At 56.2% G+C, this 25,057-nt stretch overlaps 3 protein-coding genes across 3 annotated transcripts; 1 reads left to right on the top strand and 2 right to left on the bottom strand.

Annotated features, from left to right (window-relative positions):
• Positions 1-1,261: 1,261 nt before the first annotated feature.
• BIRC5 (baculoviral IAP repeat containing 5) lies at positions 1,262-6,498 on the bottom strand. The gene is made up of 4 exons (XM_016206293.2): positions 6,361-6,498; positions 6,117-6,226; positions 4,692-4,809; positions 1,262-2,385 (listed from the first exon to the last, which is right to left on the bottom strand). The coding sequence occupies exons 1-4, from the start codon at positions 6,469-6,471 to the stop codon at positions 2,296-2,298; spliced, it is 429 nt and encodes a 142-aa protein (XP_016061779.1). The 5' UTR covers positions 6,472-6,498; the 3' UTR covers positions 1,262-2,295.
• A 678-nt stretch (positions 6,499-7,176) lies between these two features.
• On the bottom strand, positions 7,177-17,333 carry AFMID (arylformamidase). Its single transcript, XM_087826380.1, has 12 exons — positions 17,155-17,333; positions 16,943-17,034; positions 15,519-15,609; positions 11,698-11,802; positions 11,569-11,617; positions 10,934-11,019; positions 10,768-10,840; positions 10,475-10,572; positions 10,108-10,186; positions 9,868-10,009; positions 9,584-9,688; positions 7,177-8,153 (listed from the first exon to the last, which is right to left on the bottom strand). Exons 1-12 carry the CDS (start codon positions 17,312-17,314, stop codon positions 8,121-8,123), a joined length of 1,113 nt encoding a protein of 370 aa, XP_087682506.1. The 5' UTR covers positions 17,315-17,333; the 3' UTR covers positions 7,177-8,120.
• On the top strand, positions 17,223-24,989 carry TK1 (thymidine kinase 1). The gene is made up of 7 exons (XM_016206264.2): positions 17,223-17,581; positions 17,684-17,715; positions 18,527-18,637; positions 21,018-21,111; positions 23,163-23,252; positions 23,568-23,687; positions 23,782-24,989. The coding sequence occupies exons 1-7, from the start codon at positions 17,516-17,518 to the stop codon at positions 23,971-23,973; spliced, it is 705 nt and encodes a 234-aa protein (XP_016061750.2). The 5' UTR covers positions 17,223-17,515; the 3' UTR covers positions 23,974-24,989.
• The last annotated feature ends 68 nt before the right edge of the window (positions 24,990-25,057 follow it).

Raw genomic sequence — 25,057 nt, 5'->3', positions numbered from 1 at the left:
GCCCGAGGCTGCTCTGTTGCTGCCAGGAAGCATCCCACCCCCGCAACTGTTTGGGCAGGAAAATTCAGTTGGCAGGCTAAGAAAAAAAACACCATGAAAAGCTGACAATATTTTGAAAACCCAGTAGGGTTCTCAGCCGTTTAAAATGAAATGGTTTTTATTTTTCAGAAACCACCAAGATGACCTCCGGAGGTTTCCAATAGGACAGTAGCATCCACCAGGCAGCTTAACTTCACGGAGGGGGTGACATCAAATCTATCATCTTATCCTCAGGCTGCAGCCCTGCGGGAGCTGGCCAGGGGAGGGCAGCTGGGACTGGAGTGGAGCCGGGTAAGTGGAGAGGGTGTCGCAGCAAGGGAGACAGGGCCAATCAGGCTGACAGCTCGCCCGCAGCAGCCCACTGAGTCCCCCACAGCTCTGAGCCAAGTCATTTAAAAAGGATTCAGGCCACTGCATTGTTCTGGGGAGGGAGCGACCAGTCTGTGCCCTGCAGCTCACTGGGCTAATCACAGCAATTTCATAAATGACAGCTTCTGCCAGGTGCTATGTCCTGCTACCTCCCTTTCTCTCTGAACCCACCTCAGGTTCACTTCGGTCTCCCCAGTCGCTGAGAATGGCTGTGCGCTCACTTTACAACCCTAGTTTGTGCTGAGCTGTGAAATAATAATTCCAACAACACTGGAGAACCTTAGGAGGGGCTGCGGCTGTCTCAGTTCCCCGCCTCATCATAGAAAAGCCATGTACCGCCCGGTCGGGTGTGGCTCAGCAGCTGAGCATTGACCTAGGATCCAGGAGATCACAGTTGGATTCCTGATCAGGGCACATGCCCAGGTTGTGGGTTTGATCCCCGGTTGGGGGCGTGCAGGAGGCAGCTGATCCATGACTCTCTCACCATTGATGTTTCTATCTCCCTCTCTCCCTCTCCCTTCCTCTCTCTCTGAAATCAATAAAGATATATTAAAAAAAAAAAAAAATTACGTGCCTACAACAAAAAAAGGAACAGAGGCAGCACAGGTTTTATGAGCCCCGTGTGACAGATGATGCAACTGCAGCTGAGATTTAACCAGGGCTGGGCCCAAGGCCGCGAGGCGAGGCCCAGGGCCAGGCCCAGCATGGGTGCCAGACCCGCTTTCTTCACTGGGATCGCTCAAGTCCTTTTGCTCAGTCCACACTAGGGTTGAAACTCAACCATCACTGGATTTATGATCTTGTAAGATTGCAAATAAGAGAGAAAGTTATTTAAAAAATTTTTCCCAAAAGGTTTTCCAGTACAATTTTTTAATTAATTTATTCCATGTCCTACTTTAGGAAGATTCATATTAGAAAGACAGGTGAATTATCAGCCGCCTAACCCACATCCTTAATGGGAAGTAGCTGCCTGCAGAATACCGGAAATGTGAGCCCAGGAGCTCCTTCCTGGGTTCCCCCCGCCCCTGCCCGCCCAGGGTGGATGGCAGCCCGTCCAGGGCAGGGCTCGCAGGAGAATCTGCTCTGCGCTCTTCTGACTAGAAAGGATGAAGCGCAGAGCCGGGCCCTGGAAAAGGCTGTGTCAGGCATTAGGGGCCTTTTCCTTGACTGTTTTAGGGAAATGCTATCACCTTGCCATGTGCCCACTGGAGGGGAAGGATCTCCAACCGACCTCAAAGCAAGAGGCCAGCTTTACTCAAGAGGTCAGTCCTCCTCCGTCCCTCCCAGCCACTCGAGCCTGTCACTGGAGGGCTCTACCTAAAGCCCCTCTGCGGCCTTGAAGATGACAAATGAACCAGGTGAGGAAACCCTTAATCACTCAGCAGTCAGAGGCCTGGCCCCTAAGAGGATGGCCGCAGGACTTGTTAAAGTGAGATAACAGAGTATTGGGAACACAAGAAACGCACACTGTAACGTTAGGTTATGCAAATAAAACTTAATTGGTATCCTTAATTCTCTATTTGTCCAGTAACAGGGGACCTCTGATCGCATTCACAGCAAACCTGGGGCTCCACAGCCAGTCGACATTTCGCCCAGACACTGCCCTATGGAAGGGCTCTGCCCACGTGACCAAACTCCTGTTTCCCTCCTGGCAAGTCCAGGATCCATAAAGCAAAAAAACGACCAAAGAGAAAGAGAGAGGGACTGTGCCCAGCAACACCACCAGGAGCAACGGCAGAAGTGGCCGTGGCGTCACTTTCAAGAGAAAACAAAAAGACAGTTAAAATAGCCTCATTTTAAAATGTGGGTGTTCTTGTTTCCTAAGGCACCGCCCCGGCCCTCAGAACAGCTGGGATCCAGGGGCTCCAAGCAGGGACCCGGGGCACGTCACTCGGCGGCCGCCAGCTGCTCAATGGCACAGCGCGCCTCCTTTGCAGTCTCTTCAAACTCCTTCTGCTTACTGTGGGCTTCCTTTGCCTGGAAATAAAGAACAGGCTCCTGAACCCGAATAGCTACTTCCAAACCACAGCCTGCCGCTAAGACCAGGGAGACGGGTCCAGAGCAGCCGCCAGCGCGGGGTCACCCAGCAAGGCTGGCAGACCCCTGCCCTGCCCGCCCCAACCGGCGTCTGAAGCTCCTCCAGGGAAAGGCCAGAACCGCCCCACCCGTCCGGGCAGAGACCCTGTTGAGCATTAGCCTTCTGCTGGAGCATAAACACCGCTGTGCCAGGTGCCCCTAGGTTGAGCTTCCAACCTTCATTCAGCTAAGCGCGCTCTCCTCTCCAGAGAACAAATAGGAACCACATGGGCAAAGCCAGGGACACCTTCCTGACACTGATCTTTATACTCCTTGACTTCTGTCCCATTAAAAAACAAGAACTCTACTGGGCTAAATGTTTTCTAATAAGAAAAACAATAAAGGCTAACACTTAAAAATTACTTCCAATATGTACTTTAAAAATTATTGATTTTAGAGGGGGCAGAGGAAGAGGAGGAGGAGGGAGGCGGAGGGAGAGAGCGAGCGAGAGCAACAGAGAGAAGCACTGCTTGGCTACCCTGACCGGGAACTGAACGAACCCCCACCTCTTGGCGCACTGGGCAACACTCCAAACTGGGCCATATCGGCCAGGGCTACTTTTTTTGTACCTTAAATTTTGCCCCATGTATAAGGCTTATTTTAAAATCAAAAGAATATTTAATTTTGCCCTTGCCTAGCAGTGGTGTTTGTAATAAACAAAGAAATAAACCTCATGCATCACTGGAAGTATCCTGTATAATGACTGGGGGAGAAAAACCAGTTGCTAACAGAATGCTGTCCACCCAGGTGATGCAGACATCGCCCCCTGATGGGCTTCCTGCTCCGTGGCACAGTCACCCACTTCCTCTCCCAGACTCAGGGTCCACCAGCACTCAGGCAACATTCTGGATGGACTGTCACAATGTAGTGTCTTCCTATTTGTTGCAACTACCTAAACTCCTTTGTCTTTCTCCGCTTCATCCTCACTGGCTACACCCCAATCTTCCTCCTGTTTGCTCAGGCAGCTTTCTCTCCACTGTTCCCTAACTATACAGACAAAGATGGTCTTTCACCTGGAGCGGGTTGGCCACCAACCCATGGCCTGTTTCTGTACAGCCTCTGGGCTAAAAATGGCCTTCACATTTGTAAACAGTTGTGAAAAACAAAAATGACAAAGAATACTCTTTCACAGAAACTGTGTGGCCCGCAAAGCCGGTTCACGGTGCAGAGTGCACGACCTCCCTGGCCCACTTCTGTTCCAACACTGCCACTCCCTAGACCACCATCGAGTCAATGGCTCTCCCCCAGCTCGCTTTCTGACCACCGGCTCCTCCCCCTTCCTGACATAACACAATTTTGTGCTTCACATTTCAAAGCTGCTGTATTGGACAGAATTGTGTCACACTGATCTCTAAAACCTGGGGTGGGGGGGGGTGGGGGGGTGTCTATCCTCTATTTGGCAGCATGGAAAGTGTGCCCCAAACTGGCCAAAACCCACAAAGTCTGCAAGTGGCAGAAACAAGCAGGACCACGTCACCCCCTGCCCAGTGCTTTGCCACAAGGACGTTATAACACCTACATATTTATTCTCTGTAGGGCTGCCAGATTGGGCAAATAAAGACAGAGGATGCCCACCTTCATATAAATTATAATTTTTTAGTAAACACCCATACAAAATGTGAGGTACTAACAAAGTTAATCCTTGCGTAGCTGAAATTCAGATTTAACCCCGAGCCCTGGCTCCCTCATTCTCTGCAGTCCGGACTGCTCGGAGCTTCCTCTTGGGGTACTCACAGCTTCACCCATAATCTCCCAGTTACCCAGTCTGCACATCCAAGAGTAAAGAGTCAAAGTTCACTGCAGAAACCCCTCCGAGGTCCAGCTGGACCAGCACCTTTCCCCCAATACATGTCATGCCCCTTCCCCAATACACACTCTACTTCACGTCCCCCAACCCTTTGTTCTTACCATTAACACATGAAACCCACTATATAAATGACCTCCCACCCTGATCAACCCACCACCACAGGGAACCTCACACTGGCCACACCTTTCACAAGGGGACATGTATTTCTCGGACTGCACAGCCCAAGACCACAGTCCATCAGAGATGCTTTCCTGTCCTCCTAGATCCTCACACACACACACTTGGGGTCTTAGAAAACGCTGACGGAGGACAGCCATGCCCCAGGCTTGTGAGAGGCTGGAGTTTAGTAATACAGAACCCAAGCAGGGCTGGCTCTGCGGTTACTCCCAATCATACATACAATTTTGTTCTTGGCTCTTTCTTTGTCCAGTTTCAAAAATTCACCGAGGGTTAAGTCTTCAAACTGCTTCTTGACAGAAAGGAAAGCGCAACCAGACGAGTGCTTTTTATGCTCCTCTCTAAAAAAAATCAACACAGGGGTGTGTCAACTGAGAAGGCGGTAAGGGGAGGAAGGCGACAGTTCATCATCACAGCCCCTTCCCGCCACCCACCCGCTGCGTCTCCCAGACACGCTGCTCAGCTGCAAGAGCACAGTGATGACGGAAGTGGCCGGAACCAATGCCAGGTCCCAGGCCACACTCCCTCACCCCCGTGCTCATGTATGTTACCTGGAGCCCTTTAGCAGTTACGAAAAATGTTACGCGTGATACGTCCAGAGCTCTCCCATGTCAAATCCCTCTTAACGCCCTCAGGGAGCTGAAGCAATCGCAGGAAGTGTTACAGGATCTACGGGTCTGGAATAGGGGCAGCACGGGCCAGGCTTCCCCAGGGAAGGCCTCTGCCTCGCACCATCGTTTTACTTTCCGCCTGGGACTTAGCCTAGCGAGTGCACAGCACCGAACCTGAACAGTGACAGGAAGAACACACAGCCGGCGCCAAGTCCCGAGGGACAGCAACTGGAACCTGAACATATCACAGCGCTTAGAAATCCACTCCCAAAACACAACAGGCCCTTGCCCAACGATTCCCGGTGCGCTCGCCATGCCATTGGCTCCACACTGGGTCATGAGAGCAAACACGGTTCCTGGCCAAGAAGAGAAGCAGCTGGGGGGAGGCGGTCTCTTGGGAAAACGCTTTAAGTCCTTGGAAGTAACCGATTCTGACGCGGGAGGGGAGGAAAAGGCGAGAAAAGCCGTCTCTCTGCGGTTCTCCCAACACCCCCCCCCCAGGCTTCTGTCCCTCGCAGGGCACAGCCCCAACAGCGGAGCGAACGCCTTTCAAAAGAGCGGTTTGGCTGATGTGTGAATTACAGGTCAGGAAGGCGTCAGCTTTAAAACTCTCAAACAGCCCGGCCGGCGTGGCTCGGCGGCTGAGCCTCGGCCTAGGATCCGGGAGATGGGGGTTCACTTCCCGGTCGGGCGGGCGGGGCTGCGGCTCCTCCACCCCCAGCAGGGGGCTCGCGGGAGGCGGCCGGTCAGGGGCTCTCATCCTGACGTTTCTCTCTCTCCCTCCCCTCCTCCTCTCTCTGAAATCAATAAAGATCTATTTTTAAAAAATAAATACATAAAACTCTGAAACAAGAAAAGGACCCGGACCCCCCCCGGGTCACAACAGGATCTGCTCCTCTCCTCTGCGCGACCCGAGAGGCATCCAGTACCTGTAAGAAGGAGCCTCTCTCCTTCTTTATTATCATTGTTGTTATTATTATTATTATTATTATTATTATTATTATTATTGTTCCTGCGACCAGTCCCCGGGCACTCACACGGGGTCGTCGTCCGGCTCCCAGCCCTCCAGCTCCTTGAAGCAGAAGAAGCACTGGGCCAAGTCGGGCTCGTTCTCGGTGGGGCAGTGGATGAAGCCGGCCGCGGCCATCTGCAAGGGAAGGCGCGGCTCAGACCCCGGCGGGGCGCGTCGCGGGTCCCCCGAGCCCCGCGGGAGGGGTCCCCAGGGCCGGGGGGTGGGGGGCTCGGGGGGGAGGCCTGGGCCCCGAGGCCTCGCGGTCTCACCCGCTCCGGGGTGCATGCGCAGCCCTCCAGGAAGGGCCAGTTCTTGAACGTGGAGACGCGGTGGTCCTTGAGGTAGAGCTGCCAGGCCGCGGGCAACGACGGGGCACCCATCCCGCCACCGCCGCCGCCGCCGCCCCGAGCGGAGCCGCGATTCAAATCCGGCGGTTGGCCGCCGCCGCGAGGCACGTCGGGAACTTCCGGCTCTCGGGCGGGAGGGGGAGAGGGCGCCGCGGCCTGCTGGGAAGGCGTGGGGCATGCTGGGAGTTGTAGTCCTCCCGCAATGTGGCTCGGCCTCTGTGCCCTGTGCACCCAGCCACCTGGGTCCCGCGTTCGCCTCTTCCCACGCGCAGCAAAGAGCGGTGAGGCGTGGAGCTAAAGGCGTGCGGAAATCCTCGTGATGTCCTGATGTGTGTGTGTTTTTCCCCCTGCCAATTGCCTGTGCATGTCTTTGCCCACTTTTATGTGACTGAGATGTTTTTCCCATGGCTGGTGAGAGTGTGCAGAAGGGACTTAACCTCATGCGTCGTGTCCCCCGCCCCCGAACCGTTTGTTGTTTGTCTTTGGACCTTGTAGGATGTTTACATTTGTATGCAGTCCGGTCATCACGCATTTTCTTTCTGGCTCTTGTTTTCCCTTGTTTAGTGTTTGCCATGCTGAGAAAGGCCCGTTCCCCTGTGAGATGATTTATGGCAGATATTCATCGATGATTTCTTCTGGCTTTGGTTTTCATGTTGATGTCTGGGCCCCTCCGGACATATGTCAATGGAGGGTGCGGGGAAAGGATTCAGATTTATGTTTTTTAGAGAGAGTGGAAGGGACGGGGAGAGAGAGAAACCTAAATGTGAGAGAGACACATGGATCGGTTGACTCCTGCATGCGCCCCGACCGACCGGGCCAGGGACAGTTCAGCTAGAGGGCCAACGCTGAACCACTGAGCCCGTCGGATGGGCTGGATCAATCATTCTTGAACTGTGAGCTCTTCAGAGTGGGGCAGAGAGGTGGTGGTTGTGGTGGGTGACAGACACCGCTGGCTCCTTGGGGACTGCACACTCCCCTGGGGGCGGGGGGCAGAGGAAGCTTGTCCACCTGTGGTGTCCTTGTCCTGTCACGGTCAAGTTGTTAGTCCGGGATTTTCAGGGCCAGACCCACATGTCGGGTGGAGCCCAGGAAAAGTGGACAAAGGAGAGGCGCAAAAGGCAGGAGTGGTTTGGGAAGCTCTTGCAAAAGAGCCAGCAAACTTTTCTAAGAGCCAGATTGTGATTATTTTAGCTTTGGGGGCCATCCGGTTTCTGACACAGCTACCCAGCCTTTGGAGCTCAAAAGCTGACACAGACAGTTCGTAAACCTTATTTACGGATGCTGAAATTTGAATTTCATATAATTTTTACTTGTTGCGAAAGACTATTCATTTCTGATTTGTTTTAAAGGGGTTGTGGGCGGCGAGCTGGAGGTAAGTGTGTGAAAGGTCAGGCGCTGTCGTTTTTGTCACCTTTCTCAGCAGGCAGAGGCGTCAGACTTGGCAAGAGGTGGCCCCAGGCATCACACAGCGTTGCCCTGGGCTGGACCATCCCTGGAGCTGCTCAGTCCAGCCCAGGGCTCTCCGTGGAGACCTGAATTCCTGCCCGGAGCACTGGGAAGAACAGGCTCTGGCCAGGGCGGGTGGGCAAACGGGAAGCGGAGGCCGCTGGGAGGGTGGATAGGCCAGGCCCTTTGCAGAAGCCTCGCAAGTTGAGTGCACGCCGGCTGGGGTTCAGGGGCCATCAGAACTCCTGGAAGATTGTTTTCAAAATAATCTGCAGTAGGAAGAAAAGACACAAGCCCCAGAATTGGGGAGGCTCTCCCAGGAGGAGTTTGATTAAAGAAACAGGCCGCATTTGTGATCATAGAAATGCAACTTATGAGTCTGTTCCCCCTCCCCTCAGGAATGTTCTAATGCAGTTCCCAACCTTATGCAGACTTACCTCCTGGTCCGTGTAGGACCCAAGAGGCAAGAAAGGCTTTATGTTTTTTATTTATTTGCTTTTTAATATGTTTTTTAAAAATCTATTTCAGAGAGAGGAAGGGCAAGGGAGAGACAGACACATCAATGATGAGAGAGAATCATTGGTTGGCTGCCTCCTGCACACCCCCCTACTGGGGATCGAGCCCCCAACCCGGGCACGTGCCCTGAACAGGGATCAAACAGGCAACCTCCTGGTTCATAGGTGGATGCTCAACCACTGAGCCACACCGGCCGGGCAAGGCTTTAAACAGTTGAAAAGAAATCCCAAAAAATATTTGGGATATGTCAAAATTATATAAAATTCAAATTTCACAGGGGTGTGTGTGCGTGTGTTGTTACTTTGTAAATTATATAATTATCTAACCACTATGCTCTATATTTGAAACTCATATAAAATAATACTGAATGCAACTATCATTGAAAAATAAAATTAAAAATAAATAATATAAAATCCAGATTTCAGCATCTGTAAATAAAGGTTTCCTGGAGCCCAGCCACGTTCACTCATTTATGAATTGTCTGTGGCCACCTTTGAGCTACAACAGCAGAGTTGGATAGTTGTGTAGGAGACCGACGGCCTCCAAATCCTAAAATATTTATTTCTGAGTTTTTTCCGGAGATGTCTTTTAGGGTTGTTTGTTTGTTTTTCCCAGTTAAAAAGAGTAATACAGCCGTGGCCGGCGTGGCTGGGTTGGGTGTTGGCTCCTGCACCAAAAGGTTGTGGTTCGATCCCCAGCCGGGGGCAAGCAGGAGGCAGCCGATCAGTGACTCTCTCATCACTGATGTTTCTCTCTCTCCCTCTCCCTTGCTCTCTCAGAAATCAAATAAAAACATATTTAAAATTTTTTAAAATATGTTTTAAAATTGTAATAAACATTTATACACAAATCTACCCATCCCTTCTCATGTGGAGTTGGCTTTGTTTTTATGCTGAGCCCCAGACAGGCTAATACCATCTGGTACCTGCCTCTCTCCCATCCACAGCCCCATGCAGACCCCACCTGTGTGGCCGGGACCAGGTTCTGCACATCGCCTGGGGCTGTTTCAGGGGAGGTGAAGCATAGGATGGGAAGCATGGCACCTCGATTCCTACCATGGGGTCCCCCAACCTCCTGGATGACCAAAACCAGCCGGGGCTCCTCTGTGCTCCCGCTTCCCTGCCTCTCACACGCAGGGGACACGGCAGGACCTGTGTCCTCTTCAGTAGGGGACATGCCCCACCTGCGTGAGCACATAGTCCCGCTGGGTTAGTTTCCAGACAATCTCGAAGTGATCCACGTCGTGGAGTTCTTCGAATGAGGCTCTCCACCCTCCTCGGCACAGCGGCTGGGTGGGAGACGGGAGGAAGGGGGAGCCTGAGGCCACAGGAGAGCAGGGAGGGCACTCACCCTGAGCATCTGCCCAACGGGTGGCTGATGGGCTGGGCCATTCAGGGGAAGCAAAGGGAAGGATCCTGAGACTGCATGCCCCTCAACCTCCAGCCCAAAGCTGGGTGCCCTGGGTACCTGATAAAACTCCCTGGACTGTCGGTGGAACTCGGGGCTGTCGTGTTGGCCCACGATCACCAGCACAGGGCAGGCTGGATCCGCGGGCCGCGTGACCGTTGTCTCCAGGTACCGCTGTGGGCTGTTCCTCTGAGCATCCTCCCTGGTGCAGGGGGCGGGGCAGGTCAGAAGGCGAGGAGACTGGGCCTCACCCTTGCACCCCTTCCAGGTTCCGGCCAGTGGGGGGACGGAGGGACTCACGGGGTCATGTGGAGAGGGTCGTTCACAGAGGTGTACACAACGGGCTCCAGGTCATAGACCCCACTCACCAGGAAAAAACCTGGGAAGGAGAAACAGTCAGAGACCCCGAGACAAGTGGGGCCATCACTCTGCCCAGGCTAGGTCTCCTGCAGGCACCAAATGGGCAAGACAGGGCCAGCCCAGGCTCCAGGGCCAGGGGGGCGAGACCAGAATAGGGGCAGAGAAGCAGCAAACAGGCCCTGCTCACAGCCTCGAAGGCCCCAGGTCAAGCCAAGCTCGCTGTTGGGATCTCAAGCAGCTGGTGCAGACCCCAGGCCCAGTGGGGGAGGTGCAGTCTGCCCAGCCAGGCTGCAGGCCCCACGGAAACCTTTGAAGTTGGGCATGACTCCTCGCTCAGTCCAGTTAACCAGGAGCATCCAGCTGGCTAGGTGGGCTCCGGCTGAGTGTCCGCACAGGTAGATCCCCCTGGTGTGGGTCAGAGAAGGGAGCTGGGTTTGCATTCAGCTTCCCCAAACATCGGGCCAGCATCAAGGAGTCCCAGTTTGTCCCCTGCTCCACAGGCCAGAAGGGCAGCTGGGTTGCATTGAAGGGGCTGAACCCAGTGTCCTCCCCCTGCCCCCAGCATCTCCCGATGGAAGGAAACCCTGCAGCGATACCCACTCATTGCATGGATACTGCTTCTGCACAAACATGGTGCTCCGGGTCACCTGGTCCACCATCCGGTCCAGAGTACCTGCAGAGGGCATGCACCAGGTCCGGTTCCGTCAGGGGCCCGCTCCCCTCCAAAGCCTACCAGCCCCCGAACCTGCAAGACCACTCTCCTTACCTTTGGGGGCAATGTCATAACCCACTATCACCACGGCCACTCCCTGCGCTGTCAGCGAGTCGACCATGTAGGCCGATTCATCTTTACTGCAGAAAGACAAAAATGCAACAACCGATGGCAACTCAGCCACCACACTGCTCCTGTGCCTTGTCCACCTGGAGCACCACCCCTCTGTGACCCCGTGTAGTGTGGTTAAGAAGGTAGGCTCTGTCCTCGCCACATGATGCGAGAGCTACAGGACCTGGGGGTCTTCATTTAACCCCTAAGCCTGGTTTCCTCATCTGTGTAATTAGGCTCTTCCTCTCAGGTGCTGGTTTTGAGAACTGAAGGAGATCAGACATGTAGAGAATGTCACCTGGCAACCAACGGGTTGCCACAAGCCAAGGAATGCCTGGAGCCACCAGAAGCAGGGAGAGGCAAGGACAGGTCCTCCCTCCCCTAGGGCCTTGGGAGGAAGCGTGGCCCTGCTGATGCCTCCATCTCAGGGCTCCGGCCCCAGAACTGTGAGAGGATACATTCCCGTTGTTGCAAGCTCCTCCAGTTTGTGGTCTTTACTGCCGCAGCCCCAGGAAACTGATGGGCCGGGTAAAGATGAGTCTCTCTTTGTCTCTACTCATCCAAATCTGCTGACCCACCTTCCAGTCTGCCAGTATCCTCCGTGGATGAACATAAAGAAAGGCAAGGCTGTAAGACAAAACACGGGGTGTGGGCTGAGGCCTGGCACCCAGCCGAGCTCTGCGAGGCACCCTAGCCCCTCTGCTCACCTTCACACGCTGCTTCGGGGAAGTAGATGTCCAGTTTCTCCCCTTCACCGTCTCCATAGGGGACATCCAGCAGGCTCCTCCGGGTGGCCCGGGCCCTATTGGTGGCTGTCTCGGGAAAAGGACAAGTAACTGTCAGCGTGAGCTCGGGGAACACAATTCCTATTTTATTTCAGGTAGAAAGCTTTCTGCTAAAAGCCCCTTTGGGTTGACCAGACCAGTCAGCCCCAGCTGCCAATGCTTCCCCGGGTCCTCATGGGCCTGTGGGCTCTGAGCACCACGTGTGTGTGTGTGGTCACAAAGGGACCAGACTGGCCCATGGGACCGACACTATCTGTGGACGTCTGCCTGTGCGTGAGCTTCTGAATTGCTTTTTCAGAGAATGGAAAGGGGTGTGTGAGAGAGAGAGATACAGCGATGTGAGAGCGACACATCGACTGGCTGCCTCCCCCACGCGCCCCAACAGGGCCGGGGATTGAGCCCCCCACCAAGGTGCATGCCCTTGGCTGGGATCGAATCTGAGACCCTTCAGCCTGGGGGTCAAGGCTCTAACCACTGAGCAAACTGGCCAGGGTCAGAGGCACCGGTTTGATCACAACTTTAGAACATGCTTATTCTGTGTGTTACACTTTGTTACACGCTCTGGGAAGTAGAAACTTTTCCAAGTATTTAGAAAAGCAGTCTTCTAGGGAAACGTGATACAAACTCACTTGAAATAAACAGAGAATGAAACAATGTATAGATGTGTGTGTGTGTGTGTGTGTGTGTGTGTGTGTGTGTGTGTGTGTAATTGGGCATCCAGATGGGAGAGGTCAGAGGGCTGTGAAAGTCAGCTGGCACTGGAGAAAGAGGAAGGGTTTGAAGCGAACTAAGGGAATTGTAGGTCTGGGTACAACACCACAGCGAAGCTGGGGGAGGGCGGGTTATACCGGTTACTACATTGGGGTATGTCTCCTACCCCTGCTCTATTCGTCCCCTCACTTTTCATGCTCGATACACGTTTCCTCTGGCTCGTGGCCTGCCTGTCGCCCTCCCTGGAACATAAGCTCTGTGAAGATAAGGGCTTGGCTTCCTTCCCTGTACACCCAGGACCCGATACATGGTAGAGACTTTAAAAAACCGTGTGCAAGCCCTGGTCGGTTTGGCTCAGCGGTTAGAGCGTCGGCCCTCCGGCCGAAGGGTCTGGGGTTTGATTCCAGCCAAGGGCAGGTACCTCAGTTGCGCAGGTGCGATCCCTGGCCCCCATCGGCGGGACGTAGATGTTTCTGTCTCTCCCCCTCCCTTTTGCTCTGTGAGGACCCACCAAGACAGAGGCAGGCCCCTAGGCCCCGGGGCCGGACAAAAGGCATACATGAGTGACTCAGTAAACTGCAGAGGGTGGAGGCAGTTCCAGGAATTAACTTAAATTGGTGGGTTTGATGAATACCAGGTGCACTCCAGCTTCAGGCACCTGTAGTTGAGAAACGTCCTGAGCCCACCCTTCCTAGAGAATTTATAACCCATGTAATTTTGTAACTGACAATGATCGCTTGCTCACTGTAGCCCTATATAAGCTTGTGGGAAATTTAGATCGGGGTTGGAGTCAGAATTCCCCTGCGTTGGATACAACCGAACCCCAGCTAGCTGAAATAAAAGTCCCTTTTGCTGTTACATTATCAGCTCTGGAGTGATTGTCTTTCCGCCGCATAGGGGACCTGATTCTCGGACATAACAGCTCTAAAAAAAAAATATCCTCCAGTGAGGATTAACCAAAAAAGGCTTTTTGGAGAGCTCTCCCAGTCAGTACACAGACAGCTTCTTCAGCCTTTCCTTTTTTAAAAACAGTTCCTTAGTATTTCATCCCATGGCTGCATATTAATTTATTTAAACCAGTCAGGCCACTTGCTTAGGACAAACAGACCACAAACTGATCGATCCTCAAGGAATTCTCTTGCCCCCACCCCCATCCCCGAGCTGATCCTAAATCCCGAGTCTCCTCCTGACCCCACCGAGACCACCCTGGACGCCCTGGCTTCTCCCCTGGACGGCAGCAACAGCCCCTCACGGCCCTCCGGCTTCCACCAGCATGCCCGCCGGCCACATGTGTGACAGTCACCACGTCCTGTAGGTGCTCAGCTCAAATCCACCCGGGGCTCCAGCCTTAGTTGGCTCCTGCCGCTGTAACAAATGCCATAGAGCGGGCGGCTTGGGCCACAGACATTCACTGCTTGAGCTCTGAGCCCTCTCCCTCCCTGGGGAGGCAGGCTCTCTGGTGTCTCTTCTATCAGTCCTCCAGGATCAGGAGGACCCTACACGTCTTTTTTTTTCCTTTTTTTAAAATTTTTTTAATAGATTTCAGAGAGAGGAATGGAGTTGGAAAGAGAGATAGAAGCACCAATGATGAGTCACTGATCGGCTGCCTCCTGCACGCCCCCTGCTGGGGATCCAACCCCGCAGCTGGGGCCTGTGCCCTGACTGGGAATTGAACCGTGACCTCCTGGTTCATAGGTTGATGCTGAGCCACGCCAGCTGGGCTAGAGCTACATTTTAATTTTTATTATTTTTTTATTATTCTTATTTTTAAATATATCTTTATTGATTTCAGAGAGGAAAGGAGAGGGAGAGAGAGAGATAGAAACATCAACGCTGAGAGAGTCATTGATGGAGCCCACAACCCGGGCATGTGCCCTGACCGGGAATCGAACCCTGATCGCCTGGATCCGAGGTCGATGCTTAACTACTGAGCCACGCCCGGCCGGGCTAGAGCTATATTTTTAAAATCAAAATTAATGCCACAAAAAGTCCCCGATGGACAAAATGTCAGCATTTGAAGTAGAGACAGGCTCCACCCTCCCAGGCCTGGCTCTGCTCACTCGCCTGGCCCTAACGAAGATGCTGCTCGTAGATGAGAAGGGTCTGCTGCACCCGCGGCACCTCGGGGCCAGCCAGGGCATCGGGAAAGGGAGGCGGGAGGAAGAACTGAAAGCTGACCACAGGGCTATGGAGAGCGGCTCCTCAGAGAGAGTCTCTGCGGGTGACGGCAGCACCCTGGTCTCGGCTCTTGCTGCTTACGACTCCCTTTCTCAACAGGGTTAGCTCTTCCCCAAGACGAGGGAGAGAGACAACAGATTTTCTCCAAACTCACGCAGGTGCCTCTGCCTACTCAAATATTTACTGAGCAAACAGAGGTGCATTTGGCACAGAGCTGGGCATGGCAGGGAGCTCTGAAGAGCCCAAGAGGGGACAGGGCAGGTGCTAAAACAGGTCCCCAAAGCCTGTGCCTCCCGCTGGGTTATCTCACGTTGGAGAAGCCACCAGCCCTGGGAACTCCGATCGGTCCGCTCAAACGAAGCAGATTTGCCAACATCTGATTTTCCCAACCGACCAAGGGAGAGGCTGGCTGCTTCCTTGCTCACATCTCCCCCTGAAGCCTGCTTCCCAGCCCAGCCCAGTGCTCCACCAGCGTTAAAACGATGGGGCAGAGCTCTGCAAACACGGGACAGGGATGGGAATGAACCTGGACACTTCACCAGCTTGCAGGTCCCCAAAGCCCTGATTTCTTTGGAGAAAAAATGAGGCCTTTCTTTTTTCACTTCCCCTCCCAGTGCCACTGTGTCATGTGGCCTTAAGGCCTGGGCACGGTTGGTTGAGTGGGAGGGCAATGGGGCAGCCAGGGCTCCCTGGAGCCGGACCTGAGCCTGTGAGGCGGCTTCCGCAGTGCCTGGGCTTTGGGAACCGCCCTGAAGCCTGGGCTGTGCCGCGGCTCCTCCCCCCACCCTGTGCATCCCAAACCACAGCCAACTGCTAAAGTCCACCCAAAGTGGCCACGGAGAGGTCCCTGCTACCCTCTTTTCCTATCTGTGAGTAGGTCCTCATGGCTTCCTCCGCTCCCCGTCGGACGACCCATCTGCTGGGGCTGTACTGCTTCTCCAGCTCCTGCGGGACACAGACACGGGTTCCGTGAGACCTTGGTTCTCCACCCAGGGTGGCCCACCCTCCACAGGCCTGGATGCTCCTCTGCCTTGAGAAGCCCCCTCCCCAACATCTCAGGCTCTCAGAGGTGCCCTCAGCTTCCGCCAAGCCCTTCCATTCTGCAACCTGGCAACCCCTCCCCACTCTCTCCCACCAACTAACTAGGTGCTTCAGATACAACATCACAGACGCCCTCAGATCCATGGTCTAGAGAGACAATCATGCCTGTAACCAGCAAACAGCCTTAAAGGGAAGATGGGTTCCCATAAATGTGTCCCGATGAACGCCAGCAGCTCAGACCAGGAGCGGCCATGGAGCTGGGGTGGCCGCTGCAGAGAAAGTGAGGTGGAGCCCATCTTCCCCGAGAGGGTTCGATTCTGGCTGCAAGAGGACACAGCACAGTCGAAAGTGCAGAGGTGATAAGGCAGGAATTGAAGGTCAGTTTGGAAATGCTGGCCGGCCAGATTGCTAAAATACAGAGGTGAGGCTGGGGAGCTGGGGCCGGAGGACAGCAGGTCTTGGATGCCAGGCGAAGATGTCCAGACTTAATAAAGAAAATAACAAAGTTCCGGGAATTGGAGCAAGGGCACAAAGGAGGACGGGTAATGGCTGGACTGGGACGTCGGTAACGGGGTGGCCTCATGGAAAGGTCTTGGGCTCTGGAGTCAGGTGGGCTCCGTCGCTTATAGGTTGTTTTACCCTGGACCACTTACAGTCTCGGGGCCTCAGTTCTCCCGTCCATATAAGAGACTTAATAACAGCAGCCTCACAAGGTTAGAAGACGTAAGGCTTGTAAATCAAGTAACGCCAACCGCTCAGATGTGGGTTAGCTGCTCTTCCTGTTGAACAGGTCTCCTGGCCTGGGGTCTTTGGACCATCTACGCCTGTAAATGCGATTGCCTACAGGGAGTTGGAAGCTGTGCCTGGCACACTCCCACCGTGCTGCCGGGCACCCCCAAGCAAGGCCTGGGGGGCAGATCCAGGTGCGCACACCAGGACAGGGTCCCGGCCTGCGGGCTAGGGCTCGGGGTTCCAGCCGGTGCCCCGAATTGACCTATTCATCTTCATGGCTATTATTTATGACAGTGATATTGCAATGGATTTCTGATGGCCCTCTGATATTGTAGGGGTGTGTGTGGGAGGAGGGTGTGCCTGCGACTATGAGAGAGACAGACAGTGGGACTTCTTAGGCGCAGGCGTGGTCTCGCAGGGCTTCTGAGCTTCCTATTTAGAACTTGCACCGAATCAGCTCTGAGCTACACGCCTCAGCCCCGGCCTCCCCCTGCAAACCACCTACCTCTTTAGACATCAGCTTCCAGGGAGCCTCGCCTCCGCGGCCCTTCGGGGCGCATCCATGCAGACCAGCTTGCGCCATGAGCACTGCTTGTCCTGGACAGACCCAAGAGGAGATGCTCAGGCCAGGCCCCGCCCCGAGCCCCGAGCCCCGCCCCTAACCCGCCCTAGCCCCGCCCCCGAGCCCCCACCCCGCCCCCAGCCCCGCCCGGTGACCTGAGCTTTTCCGGGGTCCGCCCACGAAGGCCCCGACTGGCTGCGTTTGAATTTCCCGCCAGCGCGGCTCGGCGGTTGCGCGCGGACCTGGGATCCGGGCGGTCAGGGCTCGGTTCCCGGCCGGGGCAAGTGCCCGGGCTGCGGGCTGCAGCCGACTCATGACTCCCGTGTCACTGGTGTTTCTCTCTCTCTCTCCCTGTCCCTTCCTCTCTCTGAAACCAATAATGATATAGTTAAAAGATAGTAATAATTCTCCCGCCAGCGCCGCGGGAGCGCAGCGATTGGCCCGCGCGCACAGCGATTGGCGCGCTCGCGGCGGATAAAGGCGGGCGCGCGGGAACCCCCCCGCCCCCCGAGCGCCATGAGCTGCGTGAACCTGCCCGCCGTGCTGCCCGGCTCCCCCAGCAAGGCCCGGGGGCAGATCCAGGTGCGCGGGCTCGGGGTCCGGGTCGGGGTCGTCGCCGGTCCCTCCCTCCCCCCGCATCTGTGCGCACCGGGGGTCCCGAACTCACCTCTCCTTCTCTCCTAGGTGATCTTCGGACCTATGTTCTCAGGAAAAAGGTAAAGGCCTCGCGGGGCGGGGGGGAGGGTCCGGGACCACCCACCCGGGGTCCTGGTCAGAGCCCCCTCCTCTAGAGTAGCCCCCACTGCCAGGCCCTGCGTCCCCGCCCGGCCGCCTTCCCGCCGGGACACCCTCCGCGCGCCCCCGGGGCGCCGCGCCTTCCCGCTGCCTGGTCCCGGAGGAGGCATCTCTGCCCGCCCGGGTCCGAGTCTTCTGAGAATCGGGCCGCTGGGGGCAGGCCCTGTGCCTCCCGCAGGATCTGCGCCTCCTTACGAGGAGACCCTCCTTAGGTGGCCCCCCAACGTCCTGTCCACGCTGAGCTCAGCCGCGCGTCTTTTTTCCCCAGACGCTCCTCCCATGGGATAGAACCGGAGGAGCTGGGGCTAGGGAGCCCCTCGGAAACTCCCTGGCCCTTTTGTATGTGACCCTGGGGAACACTCCAGCCCCAATCCCTGGCCCACAAGGGTGAGGCTCAGGGTGGGCTCTTGGACCCAGCAGAAAGCTTTTGTGAAGTCAGCTCAGACTGTGAAGAGCTCTGGGAGGAGATTACCTGTGCCCTGTTCCCAGAGTCCTGAGAAACTTACCCCTCCACTCCTCCCCCCACCCCAGGCTCCCAGGCACACTTGCTAACATCCCTCTGGTCTAGACTCCCCTCCTCACTGGTCTCTCCCATGCTCCGCCCTGCGGTCTTTCTGTCCGTCAGCACGTGTCTGTAAGCCCCTAGCAGGTGGTGGGGAGCCTGGCCTGGGCTGATGGTCCTCCTCGCCTGTCCTCCTGCCCTGGGCCTCACCTGCCGCTCTGCCTCTGCAGCACTGAGCTGATGAGACGGGTCCAGCGCTTCCAGATTGCCCAGTACAAGTGCTTGGTGATCAAATACGCCAAAGACACGCGGTACAGCAGCAAGTTCTCCACGCATGACCGGTCAGTCCCTGCCCCTTCCCTCCTGTCCTGACACCCCATCTGAGCGGCCGGTGAAAATTCACAGAGCACAGACCTGCTGTCAGAGCGCTTTCGTGGGTTGGGGAAGAACACAAGTGCCTGGCACTGAATGTTCCAGTCGGCAAACTTTGCAGGCTGCTTGGCCCAGTGGTAGCTGGGGATTTTGCCTCTCACAGGGCTCTAGCCCAGTGGTTCTTAACCAGGGGCGATTCTGTCCCCCAGAGTCCATTTGGCAACATCTGGAGATGTTTTCAGTTTTCACAACTGGTGGAGGGGCTAGGGATGCTGCTGGGCATCCTGCAATGGGCAGGGCGGCCCCACGACATGGTGACCCGCACGGTGGTCAGTGGCGCCTGCCGGGGTTGAGAGCCCTGCTCTGGAGCTGATGCTTATGCAGACGTTGCAGGCTGGTTTTGTTTGGCCTTCACGTTGGTTTTTATTTAACTGTTCGGTTGGCTGGTCCTCCCCGACTCCTGTGGTCTTGTGGCCTTCACACGTCCCTGTTTTATGTTTATCGGTCTGCAACCTGAGGCCCGGGTTCAATTTCGTTCCCTCCTGCCCCCTCCTTGGCAGCAGACTGGGGCCTGGTGTTTCTGAGCTTCTCGGTCCCCCAGACTTGTCCACCTGAGCCCCCGGCAGGCAGCCAAGCCATGCCGTGGGAGTCTGGGGTTTCTGAGGCCAGATGGGTAGTGGGGCAGAGAGTGCCAGGGACTTGGAGTTAAGTGTCTGGAGTTAGAGTGACGTTCCGAGCTGTGCTGTCTGACGCGGGTCCACTCATGCCTCCGTTTGCTTCCTGGTTCCTAAAACGTGTCCCCCGCACAGGACGGGGTGCATCCAGGGAGGACCGTAAAAGCAGAGCAGGCAACCCTGCAGTGATTAGAGGTTCCGTTCTGGAGTCAGTCAGATCAGGGTTAAATTGAGCTCTGGCTGAGTGTCACAGTCCTGCAGGGGCGGTGACTGAGTGCTTGGCAGGCGTGATGGAGCTCCCAGAAGCTCCCAGTTGCTGCCGCTGGAACAGGATTGCTTCCTGCCCGCCCTCTGCTTTTCGCCCTCTGCTTTTCTCTATCTCCTGGCGGGAGGGGTGATTTAAAATGCGCAAAATAGTAGGAAGATGGCAAGATAGTAAGGTAATAACTAAGCTGTGAGGCGCTTTATGTTTTTATAAATGCAGCTGCAAGCTGCTGAGCCTTGGGGAGACTGCCAGCTCCCCTGAGGGCCAGCTCAGGAGCAGGCAAAAGTGGAAACAGAAGGAATCAACATTGTAGAAACACAAAGAAACTGTTTAACAGGGGAGAGGCCAAAGAACAGCATTCCTCTTCCAAAGGCTCTCTGGCTGCGGGGGCCAGGGTGTTATTCCCACCCCTTGGCCTTTTCAAACTGCTGGGTAGGACTCTGCCCCTGGGACCCGAGAGACAGCAGGTTGAGTCCTGGCTCTGCCAGTGAATCACTGTGATAGAGGAGAAATCCCTTCATTGGCCTGAGCCACCAAGGGGAGGAAAATCCCCTAGGTCACCGAGCTCATTGCTGTTGGAATCCGGGCTTAGCTCTGCCCGGGCATGTAGGATTCGCCCAGAGCCAGAGCCAGTGGTCTGCCCGCGGCCGCCTCACAGCCTTCCTGGGCCTTGGGTGTTTGCCTCGTGAGTCCCTTCAACCAAAGGAAAAAAAATACAAAATATTTTACGACTGCACTGATATGAAGACAAATGTAATACAAAGCTGAGTTCTATTTATTCTCCTGATTTTTACTTATTTAAGAAATATATTTTTTCCATTGCTTTTCAGAGAGAGTGGGAGAGAGAGAGGAGAGAGAGAGAGAGAGACATCGAATGTGAGAGAGGCATCGATTGGTTGCCTCCCGCATGCGCCTCCAACCAGGTATCCAGCCTGCAACCAAGGTGCATGCCTTTGGCCAGAATTGAACCCGGGACCCTTCTTCAGTTTGCTGGCTGACTCTCTAACCACTGAGCCAAACCAGCCAGGGCATATTCTTCTGATTTTTAAATGAAATGAAAACATTTTGTTGGCCCCTAAAATTACCATGGGCCTGGACACTGCCTAAGGAGGTCCCCTTGCCTGCCCTGGGCCCTGAGCAGAAGCAGAGGAGGGCCATACATCAGCGGCATCGCCCATTTCTAGTCCTGAGCTGCGGTGAAATAGTTTGTGTAGAAGAACCAGTTTCCCACACGAGGGCCCTTCATCTCCCCAGATGCCTGGCCGGGGCGCTGAGGTCGCCCTCCTCCAGGCAGACATGGCAGCCTGTCCTGCCAGCAGAGGTGGTCGCCAGCGCTGGCCCCGGCCCCTGCCTTCCGGCTCCGGGCTCCTGGGTCCCCCGGCCTGCTCATGCTCTGGCCTTCTCCCCCAGGAACACCATGGAGGCGCTGCCTGCCAGCCTGCTGCAGGACGTGGTCCAGGAGGCCATGGCCGTGACCGTCATAGGCATCGACGAGGGGCAGTTCGTAAGTTGGCTTGTCCTGGCCTCGGTCTTCCTGGGAGGCCCCCCGGCTGTTCCCCTTTCTCGTCTTTATTTTGTTCTCTGGGTTAAGCTGGGCGGCAAATGGTAGGCTGACCGTTTTCCTTGTTTCTTGGGAAACACATCGGCCCTGCTGTAGGGATGAGGTGGTCACTGTCACCCTGTAGCTTATTGTCTGAGCGGATCAGCCCTCTGCTCTCAGAACAGCGTGTCCCAGACGTTTTGTTTTAGTTTCTCCTGTTCCGTGTTCCGGGCACCTTCTAATTGTGAGCGCTTGCGGCTTGGTTTCTGTGCTCCAGGCACGGCGTACGTGTGTGGGGTTTTGAGGGACATTTTCCAATTTGAGGATTTCTGGTTAGCTCCGTTTTTATATCTGCTACTCATCTGTATATAACAATTTGCTTTTATTTTTTTAAATATATCTATTGATTTCAGAGAGAGAAAGAGAGAGAGAGAAACATCAGTGATGAGAGAGTAACTGATAGGCTGCCTCCTGCACGCCTCCCAGTGGGGATCGAGCCCGCAACCTGGGCCTGTGCCCTGACCGGGAATCGAACCGAGATCTCCTGGATCCTAGGTCGACGCTCAACCGCTGAGCCACGCCGGCCAGGCGCTGTTCTGTTTTTTTAATGGATGCTGGTCAACACGCATCCTGTTCGGACTGCGTTTCTCTCTGATTCCTACTGTGGCTGACATCCTTCTCCATGCTTCTTAGCCACTTGCATTCGTTTCTCCGTGGTCAGTGACCTGTTAAGGGCTTGCCCCCATTTCTCTCTTGGTTTGTCCTTTGTCTAGTGGACGTGCCATACCCGGTGCCGCTCGGTCATGTGCTAGAAATATTTCTTCCCTGTTCATCTGCCGTTGGGTGCTGTCTGGCCTCCCCTTTAGCCTTTCACCATTCGCCGTTGAATGGTTTACTGCCACCTCCTTCATTCCTGTCCTTGGTGGCCTGTGTGCCCTCAATGCCAGCGTGGCTGCCAGGAAGCGGAGCCAGAGGTCGTTCGGCTGCCACCTGAGCCGGCCAGCTCTCGGGAACACGATGACGGGGGTGCAGACCCACCTCCAGGCCCCCTGGTCTCCCCTTTGGCTTCTCGCCCCCATCAGACCCTGTTCTGGAAGTGGCTCGCTGTAGGTCCCCGGGGGTGCAGAGCTGGCCCAGGAGCCCCAGTGGGCAAACTCATCACAGTCTTCCTCTGCTACCTGGACCCCATACTGCAATTTTCTGTTTACCAAGGAAGCGCCACAGTTACTAAGTACTTTGGGGTCCCGTTGTAAACATCACCTGTATTAGTGCTCCAGCTGCCATAAGGAGCGCCTCAGACTGGGAGGCCTGGACAACTGAAATCTATTTTCTGACAGTTCTGGGAGCCTGGTCACGTGGGCGGGGCTGGCTTGGTCTGAGGCGGGGAGCGGTTTTTGTTCCAGGCCTCTCCCCTTGGCCTGTGGACGACTGTCTCCTCCCTGCCTGTCTTCACACCTTGGTACCTCTGTGCGTGTGGTGTCTCTGTCCACATACCCCTTCTCATAGGGACCCCAGTGATTGATCGGGGCCCACCCTGCTGACCTCACTTTAGCTGGAGGACCTCTGCAGGGACCCTGTCTCCAGATAAGGTCACGTTCTGAGGTGGTGGGGGTTAGGATTTTAACGTATGAATTTGGGGGGGCAGGAGGGGACACGATTCAACCCAAAACATCACCTAAAATACTAATGGCAATAAATACCAGCAACTAGTTACCAGTGGACGTTTGAAATGCAGCAGATAACCTGGGCAACTCTGTCCTTACCTCTGATGACTCAGGAAGCCCTGCAGGGGCCCAGGGTTCTCCGGGTGGGCGTGGCATGTGAACAGGACAAAGCCTCCGGGGTAGAAGAACCTGCTCCTTCTGGGCATCAGTGTCGAGAGTGGGTGACCGAGGACCCTCCTAGTGTCCAGAGACCCTGGTGTGCGAGGGCCTGTGTCCTGACCTGTCCCAGAGTGGAGGGCGGGCCGTGCTGCTCCAGGTGGAAGCTCACTCTCTCCTCCGCCGGCTCTCCAGTTCCCTGACATCCTGGAGTTCAGCGAGACCATGGCCAACGCCGGGAAGACTGTGATCGTGGCTGCACTGGATGGGACCTTCCAGAGGAAGGTGAGGCATCGGGTCCAGGTCCTGGGGTGGGATCCCGGAGGGAGGAAGGGGCTGGGCAGGCACAGGGCAGGGCACACTGACCAGGCGGCCCAGCCAGGGCTCCCTGGATGGCTGGGCCTTGCAGAGCCCAGGCTCTGGGCCAGACCCAGCACCCCGGGGAGCATGTCCATCCGGGACCTCGTGCCCTCTGCAGCAGGGCCTGTTGTTCAGGGGGCAGGGAGAGCAGGGGTCAAGGCAGCTTCCTGGCTTCCGTGCTTGCGGGTCCGAGGATGTCGACGGCAGGCCCCTCAGTTTCCCCCGTCCCCCCGCGAGCAGGCTTTCGGGGTCATCCTGAACCTGGTGCCCCTGGCGGAGAGCGTGGTGAAGCTGAACGCCGTGTGCATGGGGTGCTTCCGAGAGGCCGCCTACACCAAGCGCCTGGGCACGGAGAAGGAGGTAGCTGCCCCCCCGCACCCGCACCCCTGCGAGGGGCGCTGCGCCCCTGCGTGCGCGCAGGCTGAGCGCAGGCCCCTTGGTGTCCCCCCGCCAGGTGGAGGTGATCGGAGGCGCCGACAAGTACCACGCCGTGTGCCGCCTCTGCTACTTCAGGAAGGCGCAGGGCCCGCCGGACACGCGGGAGGACAAGGAGAACTGCCCGGCGCCGGCCAAGCCCGCGGAGGCGGCGGGGGCCAGGAAGCCCTTGGCCCCGCACCCCGTCCTGCGCTGCGGCCTGGCCAGCTGAGCCGGGAGCCGGCGCCCCCTGGCGGCCACCTGCCGCCCGCGCCCGCCGCGGGAGGCCGGGGACTTTCCTGCCCACAGCGCCCTCTCCCGGCCGGCGGCCCCGGCTCCCTCGTCGCTCGCCCACCTACCGGCCGCTCGGTTCCCTTCCCGGCCGCGGGTCCACCCGTGATCCGCCGCAGGCTGGAGCTGGCGCCGCGCGGTGGCTCCGGCTGTGGCCTTGGCAGCCTCCCCCCCCGCCGCTCCTTCTTCTTTGGGGTGCCAGGCAGGCCACATGCTGTTGTGACATCAGCGCCGGTGCTGGCAGCTTCCCCTTCTGCGGCTTTCACCTCGAGTTTCTGTTCTCGCTGGCAAGTCCCGGACCAGCAGCAGCCGCCCTGGCTCAGCCCCGAGTCTCATTCCACACAAGGCTTCCGTCTTCTGCCTGGAGTGGGCCCCTGGGGTCCAGGGATGGCTGGTCCTGGGCCTTCTTCCGTCCCTCTGGGCTGCAAGCCCTTCCCACTCCCGTAGTGACTTTCTCCAGATTTACAGCTTCGGTCCCCTGGGTGACACGTTCTGGGCTGGGGCTCAGGTCCCAGGGGAGAGTGGCTCCTCTTTTAAGAGGGGGGTGAGGCAGGGGGAGTCGGGGACAGGGCCCCCGATTTTCCTGTTGTAGTGTATGAAGTTAATAACGAACACTAAAACAGACCCGTTGGTGGAAGCCGTTTCTCTTTAACCACCTGGGATGCCCCAGGCTGCACTGCAGACGCAGAGCCGGCTGGCTGAGGGTTCCTTCCCGATCTTTTCCTAGTGCTGCTGCTCTCAGCCGCCACCCCTTTTGACTGAGAAGTTTTCACGAAGCATTTGCTTGTCCTGTCCAGCTGAGTTGTAGGACAGAATGGGTGAACAGAGGAGCCTGGGCCCCCGAGTCGGAAAGATGAGGCCATGCTCAGGGCTGTCAGCTGGGGCTGTGGGGTCAGGTTCTGTTTGTGAAACAGACACTTGGCAATTCAGGAGCCAGGAAAGTGAGTTCAGCTGTGCCTCGGGAGGCTCAGGGGAGGCAGTTTGCCAGGGTGGGGGCGGGTCTGGGCTGCAGGTGTGCCCCCTGC

This window comes from Miniopterus natalensis, chromosome 17, assembly GCF_054644295.1.
Source record: "Miniopterus natalensis isolate mMinNat1 chromosome 17, mMinNat1.hap1, whole genome shotgun sequence".
Taxonomy (NCBI): Eukaryota; Metazoa; Chordata; class Mammalia; order Chiroptera; family Miniopteridae; genus Miniopterus; species Miniopterus natalensis.
The sequence above is the reverse complement of the archived record's forward strand: the minus strand, read 5'-3'. Positions and strand labels throughout refer to the sequence as shown.

Bases quoted from the DNA above. Each gene is read 5' to 3' on its own strand.
- TK1 (XM_016206264.2), top strand. From the start codon at position 17,516: ATGAGCTGCGTGAACCTGCCCGCCGTGCTGCCCGGCTCCCCCAGCAAG. The intron at 17,716-18,526 runs GTAAAGGCCTCG...CTGCCTCTGCAG, and splicing joins CCTATGTTCTCAGGAAAAAG to CACTGAGCTGATGAGACGGG. The intron at 21,112-23,162 runs GTAAGTTGGCTT...CCGGCTCTCCAG, and splicing joins GCATCGACGAGGGGCAGTTC to TTCCCTGACATCCTGGAGTT.
- BIRC5 (XM_016206293.2), bottom strand. From the start codon at position 6,471: ATGGGTGCCCCGTCGTTGCCCGCGGCCTGGCAGCTCTACCTCAAGGAC. The intron at 4,810-6,116 runs GTGAGTGCCCGG...GATTTTTTTTAG, and splicing joins GAGCCGGACGACGACCCCGT to AGAGGAGCATAAAAAGCACT. The intron at 2,386-4,691 runs GTATGTATGATT...CTTTATTTCCAG, and splicing joins AAAGAGCCAAGAACAAAATT to GCAAAGGAAGCCCACAGTAA.
- AFMID (XM_087826380.1), bottom strand. From the start codon at position 17,314: ATGAGTCGGCTGCAGCCCGCAGCCCGGGCACTTGCCCCGGCCGGGAAC. The intron at 11,803-15,518 runs GTAGCAGGGACC...TTCCCGAGACAG, and splicing joins CTCACAGATAGGAAAAGAGG to CCACCAATAGGGCCCGGGCC. The intron at 10,841-10,933 runs GTAAGGAGAGTG...TGCCCTCTGCAG, and splicing joins TTATGACATTGCCCCCAAAG to GTACTCTGGACCGGATGGTG.